Source organism: Perognathus longimembris, chromosome 19 (genome assembly GCF_023159225.1).
Source record: "Perognathus longimembris pacificus isolate PPM17 chromosome 19, ASM2315922v1, whole genome shotgun sequence".
NCBI classification, from domain to species: domain Eukaryota; kingdom Metazoa; phylum Chordata; class Mammalia; order Rodentia; family Heteromyidae; genus Perognathus; species Perognathus longimembris.
Window position 1 is genome coordinate 7,850,518 of NC_063179.1, and position 12,929 is coordinate 7,863,446.

General features: G+C 45.8%; 1 protein-coding gene and 1 pseudogene across 1 annotated transcript; one reads left to right on the plus strand and one right to left on the minus strand.

Annotated features, from left to right (window-relative positions):
- Window positions 1-581: 581 nt before the first annotated feature.
- LOC125367545 (golgin subfamily A member 2-like) lies at window positions 582-3,575 on the minus strand. The gene is made up of 4 exons (XM_048368234.1): window positions 3,416-3,575; window positions 3,111-3,192; window positions 1,404-2,967; window positions 582-1,205 (listed from the first exon to the last, which is right to left on the minus strand). Exons 1-4 carry the CDS (start codon window positions 3,573-3,575, stop codon window positions 582-584), a joined length of 2,430 nt encoding a protein of 809 aa, XP_048224191.1.
- A 5,308-nt stretch (window positions 3,576-8,883) lies between these two features.
- LOC125367546 lies at window positions 8,884-9,708 on the plus strand (annotated as a pseudogene).
- Window positions 9,709-12,929: the final 3,221 nt, after the last annotated feature.

Below are 12,929 nucleotides of genomic sequence, written 5' to 3' on the forward strand. Positions count from 1 at the left end.
GTGGCAGAGCTCGGGAACAGATCAGCAGATCTGCATATCCTCCGCTTGTGGGCTGAGAGCTCCCACCCCCTAACCCCAGGCAGTGTTCCCCACACTGGTACCGGCTCTGTCTCCTGACACCTTGCTCCTCCCCAAGAAGAGCACCCAGAAAAACAGGAAAATGGCCACGGGAATCTCCTTACCCCAAGAGGCACAAAAGAGCCTCTGTTGCTCCATGGAAGGAGGCAGTTTGAGAAGTCCACATTCAGGTGGTTTCACTGTTGAGTGAGTCACACTCATGTTCTTACACAAACCCAGGTATGGCGAGTCAATTGCCCTCTCAGGACTCTCTCACTGTGACCATGAGCTGCAGCACAAGGTGCTGAAACTGTTGTTTGACACCAAAGCTCATTTTACAGGAGCAAGGACAATGGACCCTAAAAACTATCAAAAAGGGGAGAACAGAACCTGTACAAATGAGCATAAGAGCCATTTATTGTCAATTCTCACAGACTGTGCGATAATTTTATACCACCCGCAGTAGAGTAGGTTTGACTATACAGCAAAAGTACCGACTTTGAACAATGGATTCCTCTCCACTGCTATGATTGCTTAACAAAATTCAAAAGTCTGGACCAGAACGGGATGGGGCGTTCATTCCCCAAGCCCCCAAAATGTGTGGTGGAGTCCTCTATGGGGCACTGAACCGCAGGCCCTGCTGTGGAAGGTTCCACGTCGTCATTGAGTGGGATTTCCTCAAGACCGTCGTGCTCCTCGCTACGTTCAATCTTCATGGGGCCTGCCAAGTCTGAAGTGGTGTCAGCACCAGGGGCCTCGGTGTCGGCCTGCATCTTGTCCTGGCCCTCCAGGCCTTCAGCTGCAAGACGCAACAGCAGCTCCTGCAGCTCCTTCTTCTTCTGCTGCTTCTCCTGGGACAGCAGGTCGACATGTTCATCTTTCTCCTTAAGCAGGGTCTCTAGATATTCCATCTGCTCTTTGCAGGCCACAATGGACTTTTCGATGGCGGTAATGTGGTCTGATAGCTGGCTGCATCGCTGTCGCAGGTCATCCACTCCACTCTGGAAGTCCACCGTGTCAGGCAGGTCGGGACTGAAGCAGAGTTGCAGCTCCCTCTTGAGCCCCTGTGTGTCCCGCTTCCTCTTCCCAAACAAGCCGTGGGTCCTCGCTCTGGGTAAGAGGGCCTCTTGATCCAGCTTGGTCTGGTACTGGGCTCCCAGGTTGGCCAGGCACCTGCAGCGGGCCTGCTGCTCCTGCAGCTGCTGGCTGAGTTTTTCCTTTTTCCATTCAGCAGCGGATAATGCTTTCTGGAAAATGTCCCTGATGTCTTGAGGGCTGTCCACATCGTCAGGGACGGTTACGTCGAGTGGGGTTGCCTCCGCCCCCCTTTCTTCCCCGTTACTCACTGCTTGGCCTTCTGGAGGGAACGCCAGGCCACTCAGCTGGGCCCGCAGTTGCTCCTTCTCTTGCCTTGCTGCTTCTAGACACTTGAGAGTGTCCTGTAACTGTTCCCTTTCCATCTGGGCCAGCACCTTGCTCTGTTCTTGCTCCTGCTTCAGCTGCTCCAGCAGCTGGTTCTGGGTCTGCAGGTGCTCCTGCAGGGCATCGTTTTCTGTCCTCAGCTTCCAATTGGAGAATGTGTGCCGATCGCAGGTGTCTCTGAGTTTCTGCAGCTGGATCCGATACTGGCCCTGCAGCTTCTGCCCCTCCTGAGCCAAGAAGCTCGCCCTCTCAGCCTCCTCTTTCCACTTTTGCAGATTGTTCTCTTGCTGCTTCAGCTTCTCCTGCAGCTGTTCCTTCAGGTGCTGTTCTGAGCTCAGCGCACTGGCGAGCTCCTCCTTCTCACCGCTCAGCTGGTGGAAAGCATCCTGCAGCTGCAGCAGTGGATCTTCCATCTCTCCGTCTTGCACATGTGTGCATCTCTCTGTGTCCTTTGTCTTGTGCCGATCCTCGGCAGGCCTAGGAACGGGTTCCTCCCCTGCCTGTTCCAGTCTACACAGCCGCTCCTGTTGCTCCAGGTTCTGGAGACGGAGGCTGTGGTTTTCCTGTACCTGCAAGTGAAGCTGTTGCTTCAGGTCCTTGACCTCCTCCTGCATCTGCAAGGCCTGGGCCTGCAGCTGTTGCTCAGCCTGAGCTGGTCCTGCGGGTGCCTGCAGCTCTGCCAGTTGTTTTCTAACCTCCTCCAGGTTGACCTCCAGCTCCAACACCTGCCTCTGCCCTCTCTCTCTCTCCTCTCTAAGATGCTTCATCTCTTGGGATTGCTGCTGGATCATGTCCTCGCACATGGCCCTCTCCCTCCTCAGGTATATGGCAAAGTTGTCCCTTTCTGACCTCATGGCCATCACCAGCCTTCTCAGGTTGTCCACTTGCCTTTTCAGCACTGCCCGCTCCTCTGCGGCTTTTTGGAGCTTGTGAATTCTGTTTTGCATGTTGAGCTTCTGGGTGCAGAGGACTTGCAGCTTTCTTTGCAATTCGCTGTTGATTTCCTCCAAATCACCACTCCTGCTCTGTTTCTGGTCTTGGGTGAGCTGTGGATTGTTCTTTTGAGTGTCATCCTGTTGGGTGGTGACTGGGGACAAGGCTATGTCTTGCTCTGCAACTTGCTGCGGTGCAGCCTGCTGGCGGCTGGTGACCCCTTCCTGCTCCCTTTTTCTCTCATTAAACACTTGCTGCATGCGGGCCAGGGCACAGTGTAAATTGCGTTCTTCTTCAACCAACATCTGTATCGTTACCTTGTGGGCTTCCAGTTCTTTTTGCATTGCTTCTTTCTCTTGGGCTCTCCTCCAATTCTCTTTTTGTTGTCGATGCTGCAGGAGTTTCTTTTCCGCCTTCAGTTGGTGGATCTCACTGGAGAGCTGTTGGTTTTGTAACTTGCTGCAGTGCAGGGTAAGCATGAGGGATTGGTAGTGCCTCCTCAGATCCTCAATGCTATTGGGAGCTATGACACTCTCCACCCAGGAAGCTCTCGAGCTGCAGGAAGGCAGGGCAGGCTCAGGGGAGGTGTGCCCTTTGGCTCTACGCTTAGTTGATTGACCATACCCAGTGGTGTTTCTCTTGGGATGATGGCCCTTGACAGTTTTCTTCTTTGTGTTAGATTGTGCAGGTCCACTTGCAGGACAATTCTGCTGGTATTCTTGCCGTAGTTGATTTGCTGCAGCTGTTTCGTTTTGGCTGGTTTCTTCAGACCTCCGAGCCCTGGGGCAGCAGGGAAGACAGAGTCGCCACATTCCCAGGAGGTCTGAAATCTATAATCTATAATCTACAATCTACAATCCACAGTCTACAATCTACAATCTACAATCACTAACAATATCTATTTCTCACTATACCTCTTAACTCACTGATAATCACTGTCACCACTCGGCCACCTCCACCTCCCTCAACGGCTGGGAGTGGTGTAAGCCCACAGAGGGAATACCAGTGCTAGTAGGCAGCAGAGGATATGGGCGTGGCCCCAAGTCTGCCATCCCATTGGTCAGCGAGGAGTGTGAAATAATAGAGGGTGTGGCCAGGGACTTGTGATCCAGGCAGAATGGGTGGAGTCCTGATGACAGCTGCTCCTGCAGCCCTATCCACATCTAACTCTGCCCAGTGTAGTTGTGGGCAAGCGTGGGACTTGCTAGAGCTGGATAGGTGCTCAGCTTTACCTGTAGCTTTCCTGGCTTCCCTCACACAACAACTGTGGCCACCCAGGCTTTCAATTGTCTTCCAGGAAGTGGCACCAAGAAACACAGCCTCTCTACCCATGTCCAATGTCTTGCTGTTTTCATTCCATGCAGCAGTAGCTCTATTCTAACCACATTTGGTGAAACTTGTTTTCTGATCAGGGAGTCACTGAGTTTTCTGAAGTTCTTGATATAACCTGCTCTTGCGGTCCCTGAGGGACTGGAGAGCTCAGGACCATCACAGGTCCAGGGCTCCTCTGCATGAGTGTTTCCCACGTTGCTTACGCAGGCCTTGCGTACTGCAGTGCACTTGGTCTGGGGGTCTCAGAAGAATCAAATAGACTCGGGAGAAATGAGAATATCCTGCTTCTGTCAAGGAGTATGTGAAATCTAGACCAACATAGAGTAATGTGCACATAACAAAACAAATCTACTAAGCAAGAGTCAACTACCCAGCCACTTCCTAATGATGTTGTGTTCACAGTCCAGTGTAAGCGCTTGAGATCACAAAATTCCATGAAAGCACGGCTAAAGGGGCGAAGGAGTTTTATTGAAGAACCCCAAAACCAGAACCAGAACAGCCCCCACCTCCAAACACGGGCCTGTGGTGGACGACCTTGTCGTGGGCAAGCTACCCAGACCTCAGAACCTAGAACCCAAAGCAGCCTCTATCTCCAAACTCCAACAAGCTCAACCTCCAATCTTCCATAATGCCGAAGGAGCTGGCTTCTTTCAATTTCTCTTTCCTGCATGCCTGGCCTCTTCTCATGCCTCTCCCCTCTCTGCAGACTTACTTGAGGCCTCAAGGCTTCTCTGCAGGCTTCCTTGAGGCCTTAAGGCCTTTCACAGACCTCGGGCTTCTCCCCACAGGCCCCTTAGCAGGCTCAGGCACTGCTCTGCCCAGCAGAGCACTCCTCTGGCAGACACTTCTTGCTGCTTCGTTCTGTCCTGCTTCACTGCACACAATGCCCCTCGTTTCCTCTCTACATACACCCTGCCCACTCCCATGGACGCCCCCCACATACCCACCCACATTCGCATACATACAATTGCTGCCTCCCCTTGAACGAACGCCCAGTAAAGACACCTCCACATCATGCTCCAATGGCTCTGATGCCCCCACCTCAAGCTGGTTAGCACATTCCCTAATGGTTTACATGTCCAATCAAATCATTAATTTGATTCTCTTTTTGGGGTAGAGGGGCTTCCCCCAATTTCCATTAAACAGGAAAGGTACAGCAAATCCAACAGGCTTTCTGTACAAAGGTCTGGCCAGTAAAGCTACTGTAACACATTAACAAAAATGAGGGGTAATCATAACAAAAAATTATGTCTCTGTTGACCACATCAATTAATGCTGGGTAGTCCTGTCTTTAGGGGATTTTCTGAATATCTCTGAAGAGTCCATCTTGAGCCATCTGTTGGATATTGTCCCACTGCCTTTTTCCCATGAGAGTGATGAATCTCCTGCTGTTTTCCTGTACCTTCCATACCTGACTGTGTACTTAGCACTGCCGAATAAGATCCTTGCCACTTGGGTTCCAATTCAGGAGCATGATGTCTTTTAACCCAAACTAGGTGCCAGGCAAGAAATAGTGGGTGGAGTTTTTTTTCGCAAGTATCAGTGGGCCTGGGCATCAACGTATATGGTTTTCAAATTGTCTTTAAAGTTGATTAGAGAAGGAATAAATCAGTGTGATCAAAGATGACCATTTGGTATTTTGAGTTCATTACAAGACAAGATCACTGGGTGCTTTTGGCTAACACAAATATTCCTAGCTACTTGGGAAGCAGAGATTAAGACTATAGCTCAAGGTCAACCTGGTGCAAACTTTCACAAGACTTCATCTGATTCAATAGCTCGCCGGGTGCATTGGTGCTTGCCTAGCATCCCAGGTTCATGGGAATCTCAGAACCCAAGGTTCATCATTCCAGGCCAGTCTGGGTGGAAGGTAGCAAAACTCCACAGGCAAAGCTGGGCAGAATGGGGTATGCCTGCCTTTGCAGCTACATTATAATCAAGAATAGAAGAAATGATTTCTATGCTGGCCAGGGCCCAAAGCAAGACTGCATGTGAAAAACAATCCAAAGGCTAGGGATGTAGATTAAGTACAGAAATGTCTGCTTAAGAAGTACAAATCCCTGAGCTCATAGCCCCAGGAAACTCACACACAAAAATATAAAAATTAAAAAGATAGAACTAAAACATAAGAAGTATTTGTGACTCGTGAATATAACATCACACAACCATGTTTTGAAACACGGAAGAATCTGATGAAGAGAAAAAACAGTGTCCCTCTTCTTGAAAACCAACAACACAACAGAACATTAAAAGCTTAAAATGGTTTTCTGTACAGTATCTCTATTTGCTGATATGAACATAAGGGTACATATATATGGATTCAGATATACATTTTCATTTGTTTTTTTTTGAATCAGTTGAAAAATTGTTTCTATTGAAAAATATAATCAGGCACACTGCAGAATAATGTGTTTTCACTTAATAGTATTTGATAAGCATAATTTTGGTTATGTAAATAAGTAATATGACAAAAATTTTCTTTTCTAGTTTTTACATAAGATAACATGTTTACTAACCATAAAATATGTGGTGTTATGCTGAACATCAAATACTTTTCACATTTCAGTATTTGGGTGTAAATGTGCTTATATATTTTTACCTAGTCGTGATTAGACTTGTGAAACATATTTCTCTCAATTACCGAGATCCAATTATGATATTGTTTTGTTCACCTTTCTTTTCTATGAGTTACTTATTCAAATATTTGCTAATTTTCATTGACTTTTTCATTACCCACAGTACTCTGTTGCTCAATGGCCGGAGGCAGTTTGAGAAGTTCACATTCAGGTGGTTTCACTGTTGAGTAACACTGATGTGCTTCCACAAACCCAGGTATGGCGAGTCAATTGCCCTGTCAGGAGTCTCACTGTGACCACGAGCTGCAACACAAGGTGGTGAAACTGTAGTTTGACACCAAAGCTCATTTTACAGGAGCAAGGACAATGGACCCTAAAAGCTACCAAAAAGGGGAAAATAGAAACTGTATAAATGAGTATAATAGCCATTGATTATCAATTCTCACAGACTGTACCTTATTACATGTGCTATAATTTTACACCACCTGCAGTAGAGTAGGTTTGTTTATACAGCAAAACTACAGACTTTGAACAATGGACTACTCAACATTGCTAAGATTGCTGAAAAAATCCAAAGGTGAGAGGGAATTTGGGGGTTTATTACCATTTGTGCAATTATCATAATTGAAAATATGCTGATGATTAAACCTTTTCTCAGACTAAAAAAACCAAGAAATTGTGATACACCCCCCAATCCCCCCCCATAATGGAATTCTATGCTTCTATCAGAAAGAATGACATTGCCTCGTTCATAAGGAAATGGAAAGACTTCGAGAAAAGTATACCAAGCAATGTAAGCCAGACCCAAAGAAATATAGGCTGCATGGTTTCCCTCATTTGTAATAACTAGACTCTGTCTACAAATCTACAAGCTAACCCAATGGAGAGTAAAAGACAAATAATTATACCTAGATCTGATTAGTTAAAAAGCAATCTAAACATTCACATGGAGAGAACATGAATGGTATTCCTAGGAGAGGATCTCAGTGCTCAATAGCCTGAGTATATAAAAGAATGTTTATTGAAATGAACTCCAAGTAATGGAAGCAAGTGATTTTTTTCTTATATTATATTGCTTGTGGTTCTTTGTTTGTGCTTTTCTTTTTTTATTAGAAAAATTATTTTATTAGTTATGTTATTTACATTAAATTCAATAGCAGAATTTTTTACTATCTGATTCAGTATATATTTCTATTTTTTCATAGTGAACAGAGGCAATTCATACAATGAACAAAATTTAAACACTTCTGTGTTAAATAAGTCTGTCAAAAAATCTACACATATATGTGTGTGTGAATATGTGAATATATATGTATCAGCTACCAGAAACTATAGAAAGATTAAAAACTTTATAAAGCTTTAGAATTCTAAGAAAATGATTATAAAATGTTAAGTATTTCAATGCAAAACTAAATCTTTAAAAAAAGACTAATTCTAATATATATATATGTATATATTTAAGGCTGAACACAAACATAACATGGAGCTATTTAGGTTTTAAATTATGTTTAATTTAACAATGGCAAAATATTTTCAATGTCTTGAATATCAGAAGTTGAAGAAAAATGATCAAAATTCTAGCTCAGATTAGAAGAAATAATTCCTTTTAGAAGTGTCAGAGCAATAATATAATTTCCTTGCCAGTCAGGACACAAACACAGGAAGATTTAAAATAATAAACACCTTGTTTCTTCTTTTCATATCAAGTAAAACAGTCGGCATGACAAAATGTTTCAAATTATAGATTGTCCAGATATTCAGTAAATTGCAAAAAAACCCAAACTTAGTACTTTTCAAAGTCCCAAGACGTTCCCAATTATAGATTGTCCAGATATTACATAACTTACAAAAAAAATTAGTACTTTTAAAAGTCCCAAGATGTTCCCAAATATAAGTGGGAGTTCATATCCTTACATATAACATTACAGAACCTATGTTATCTTCAGATGAATAAATAATCCTATCCTATTACCCAATTTTTCATAAGTCCAAATTAAAACACATGTATTCATGCAATTTATATAAACTTAAAAGCTCTCAGGCTAACTCTCTACTACTGTGTACTAGTGTCTCCAGAATACCTATTACATATCAGCTTTCCAATTGTCTCTAATTTTTGAATTGACATACTTGATTCTCTGAATGCTCTCCACTCCTTGCCACCCATACAAATATAAGAAAATGGAAGTATGATTTCTAAAATTATTTAACAATTCCTAGACTATAACCTCATTTTTAATTATTATGGTCATTTTAAAATCTAACAATATAGATCTTTCGAATCTTGTCAGCCTATAGACACAACGCAACCATATAAGATGAACAGCCTAAGCAAAGATCGCTGTAGAAGCCTTCAAAATTGCAGCAAAAGACTTCAGGAAAGTGCTCAATGTGCTCGCCCTTTCCCAAGGGATCTCTACAAAGCCCATCAGGAGCCCCAAACCAAAGACTGCGCACGCGCAAAAGGTGGCAAGGCCCGACAGGGTGCTGCCTCACCAGCAGCCTCCCGGCCTCACCACCCCTATCTCGCATGCAGGCACGCACACACATTCATTCTCCATCCATGCGCCCCTTTTCCTACACGAAAATTTCCTCTTCCATGGAGGCTCAGCTCGTGCCCGGTGCACTGTGGGAATGGAGGCCGATCCTGCCTCTGCCCCCACCGCCACTGCCTTTGCCTGAGGGGAGCCAGAAGAGGCCTCGACCTAAGAGAAAAAGCCAGAGTCGCCACCTGAGAGGAGTCGAGCACTCTGCCACCGACCCTGCCACCGCCACCGGCGCCACCAGAGAGGCCCACCCACCTGTTCGCCCGTCCCCGGCCCTGGTCACCCTGCAGCCTGTTTCTGCGAAATGGTAAGATGGAAGGGACTATGTGCTCATGGAATTGTGTGTTGTAGACTGTAAAGAGGTTCAGGTAAACTCTGAGAAATCAAACTTAACTTCAGTCGACTTGTAGGATGTGACCATTTTAAACATTTAAACAAAATCGATCTTTTTTACTGTATTGATCCGGACGATTCCGAGCATACAAGAACGGCCGGATCGATTGTATGTGGTTTAGGAAAAGGCGAATCAGGCCAGTCACTGCCTAGGTTAACAAAAGAGAGGGCGAAGCTTCATTGGCTCAGTGCGGATTTCAGTCATTGGAAAGATTGGGAAGATGATGCCGATGAAGACCTGTCTCATTTTGATCGTTTCTCGGAGATGATGAACGACATGGGAGATGATGAACGACATGGGTGATGACGAGGATGTAGATTGACCAGAAATGGGTCGAGCAGATGATGATTCACAAGACAGGGATGATGAAAAAAATGCTGGATCTGGAATAAGAAGTAGGATCATCACTTGGATTTTGAGAAAAATATTTCTTTGCAAGAATTCATAATTGAAAATACTTCATAACTCTAAAGGCAGCACGGCAGAAAGAGGGAACTGGGGAAACAACCACGACACTTCGCCAACCCCTGAAGGACCAATGGCTGCGCGGGACACACACACAAAGCAGCAACAGTGAGTGCCCCATTATCCCCTCCCCCAACGGGAGACCAGCTTTCAGAGACCCAAGCCGTACAAAGAAGCTAGATCTCCTTCCCTCCCCCTCCCCACCCCGAGGGAACAAAGAACCCCCAAATCAGGCGGGGAGCTCCCATCAGGCGCTGGGAAGTCAGGTTAGCAGGGGAAGGGCGGAGCAACCCCAAGGCCCCACAGGTTCCTGAACTGGCAGAACCGGCCCCACCCCCTTCCCAACAGGGGCCGGGGGACAACCGGCAGTGCAAGCCCCACCTGAGGCGCCTGGACCACACAGACTCTTACAACTAAAATCACAGGCGCTGGTGGGCAATACCAGCCCAGCAGGGACACTTGAGCCTGATCAGGTCCCCTCCTCGCAGTGGAGGCAAGGTCTGAGGGTGCCAAGCCACACCCGGACAGTCGATCCCACTGGGCCCCACACATACCGACCCCCCCCAACGGACTCGCGGGAGGGTGCAAACACAACCCAACAACCCAGGGCTCCCTCTGGGAGGCATATCCTGCTAAAATGCCTGTTGTAGTGGACGCACAGCACACAGGAGAGCGGGCCCCCGGCGACAGCGCCCGCTCTGGTAGGCGTACCCTGCACTGGTGGGCGGGGCCACAGCGACAGCACCTGCTGCCGTAGACACACCTACACAGGAGGGAGGGAAGATCTACACAGATCTCCAGATGCGCAAATCACAAAGAAACATAACTCAGTTCATTAAAGGGCAAGCCAATTCGCCAGCTCCAAAAAGCAGCACGACTCAAGAGGAGATGGAGAATAAAAAAGCAAATGAGGCCATGTTAACAGGAATGATCGAAAGCGTCAGAAATGAAATCAGAAAACAATTCCAGGAGTTTAGAGCAGAAATCTGGAAGGACACCCAGGAAGCCAAGAAAGAAATGGAAGCAAAAATGGATACAATGCAAGCCACCTTTAAAGAAAATCTCCACATCCTGAGAATTGAAATGCATGAAAAAATAGATTTAAAATATAACTCTTTTTTTTTCAAAATTTTTTTTTGGCCGGTCCTGGGCCTTGGACTCAGGGCCTGAGCACTGTCCCTGGCTTCTTCCCGCTCAAGGCTAGCACTCTGCCACTTGAGCCACAGCGCCGCTTCTGGCCGTTTTCTGTATATGTGGTGCTGGGGAATTGAACCTAGGGCCTCGTGTATCCGAGGCAGGCACTCTTGCCACTAGGCTATATCCCCAGCCCTAAAATACAACTCTTTAAAGGAAGAAATTTCCACCATCAGAGCTGATATGACAATCATAAATAGCTCTCTGACATCCATAAACTCCGCAATTGAAACCATAACACAAAGAGTGGACCATTTAGAATCCAGAATCTCTCGCCTGGACGATGAAGCAGCCGACAACAACCAGAAAATGGCCACACTCCAAGAAAAGGTGAAGCTTCAGGGCAGACGAATCCAGGAACTAATGGACAAAGACAAGAGATATAATCTGCACATAATTGGAATAGAAGAAGGAGCGGAATACCAGAGCAGAGGGCTTCATCATGTTCTCAATAAAGTTATTGCAGAAAACTTCCCCAATCTCACAGGGGACCCCATCCAGGTAACCGAAGCCTATAGGACACCTGGCAGGCCAGACCCCAGGAAAGCCACCCCAAGGCACATAATATTCAAGACTACAGACCTCAAGATTAAAGAGCAAATTCTGAATTCAGCCAAAGAAAAGAAGGAAACTTTCTTCAATGGGAAGAGGATTCGAATAACATCCACACAAACTTACCAAGCTCGAAGTGAGTGGAAGAACACCATCCAAGTACTTCAGAATAACAATTTGCAACCTCGGATCAAATATCCGGAAAATTGGAGTTCACATTCGAAGGGAAAACCAGATCTTTCCACACCAAAGAGGAGCTAAAGGAGTATGTGAATAAAGAACCAGCCCTACAGCGAATTTTAAGAGGGGAACCCCACCCAACAGAGATCGTAAAAGACACACAGACAGAATCAGAAAGAAACTTCAATAGCCAAAGTCCAGCAGAAAGACCAGCTCTCTAAAGACAAGAAAAAAAAAGAGGAAAAAACAGCCCAACAAGAAAATGGAAGGAGAAAAAACACCCTTATCCTTGATCTCTTTAAATATAAATGGTTTAAACTCCCCAATAAAGAGGAGCAGACTGGTAGAATGGATTCACAAACAAAAGTTGACATCTGCTGTCTACAAGAGACCCACCTTACAGCAAGGGACAAAAACAGGCTTCGAATGAAAGGATGGAGCAAGATCTACCAAGCAAATGCACCCACCAAAATGGAAGGTGTAGCCATTCTGATCTCAGACAAGCTGGACTTCTCCTTAAAGTCAACTCACAAAGACAAAGAAGGGGGCTGGGGATATGGCCTAGTGGCAAGAGAGCTTGCCTCGTATACATGAGGCCCTGGGTTCAATAGCCCAGGACCACATATACAGAAAATGGCCAGAAGTGGCGCTATGGCTCAAGTGGCAGAGTGCTAGCCTTGAGCAAAAGGAAGCCAGGGACAGTGCTCAGGCCCTGAGTCCAAGGCCCAGGACTGGCAAAAGAAAAAAAAAAAAGACAAAGAAGACACTACATATTAATACAAGGAAAAATCCAGAATCAAGAAATCACGGTGATAAATGTATACCCACCGAACAAAAGAGGCCCTACATATGTCAAGCAAATTCTCACAGAATTACAGAACAAGATAGACGCAAACACAATCATAGTGGGTGACTTTAATACTCCTCTCTCTCCAAGAGACAGATCCAACACCCAGAGGATTAGTAAGGGAGCTGAGGACCTAAATAACACCATTTCCCAAATGGATCTAACAGACCTATATAGAACCTTCCACCCTACAGAGACCCAATACACCTTCTTTTCAGCAGCCCATGGATCACATTCCAAAATAGACCATGTCATAGCCCACACAAAGAACCTCAGCAAATACAAAAGTATTGACGTCATCCCATGAATTATATTGGATCACAGTGGATTCAAAGTAACCCTCAAAAAAAAAGGATACCACAGAGGCTATACACACTCTTGGAGGCTAAACCCCATGCTGCTATTCAACACTTGGGCCACAGACCAAATTA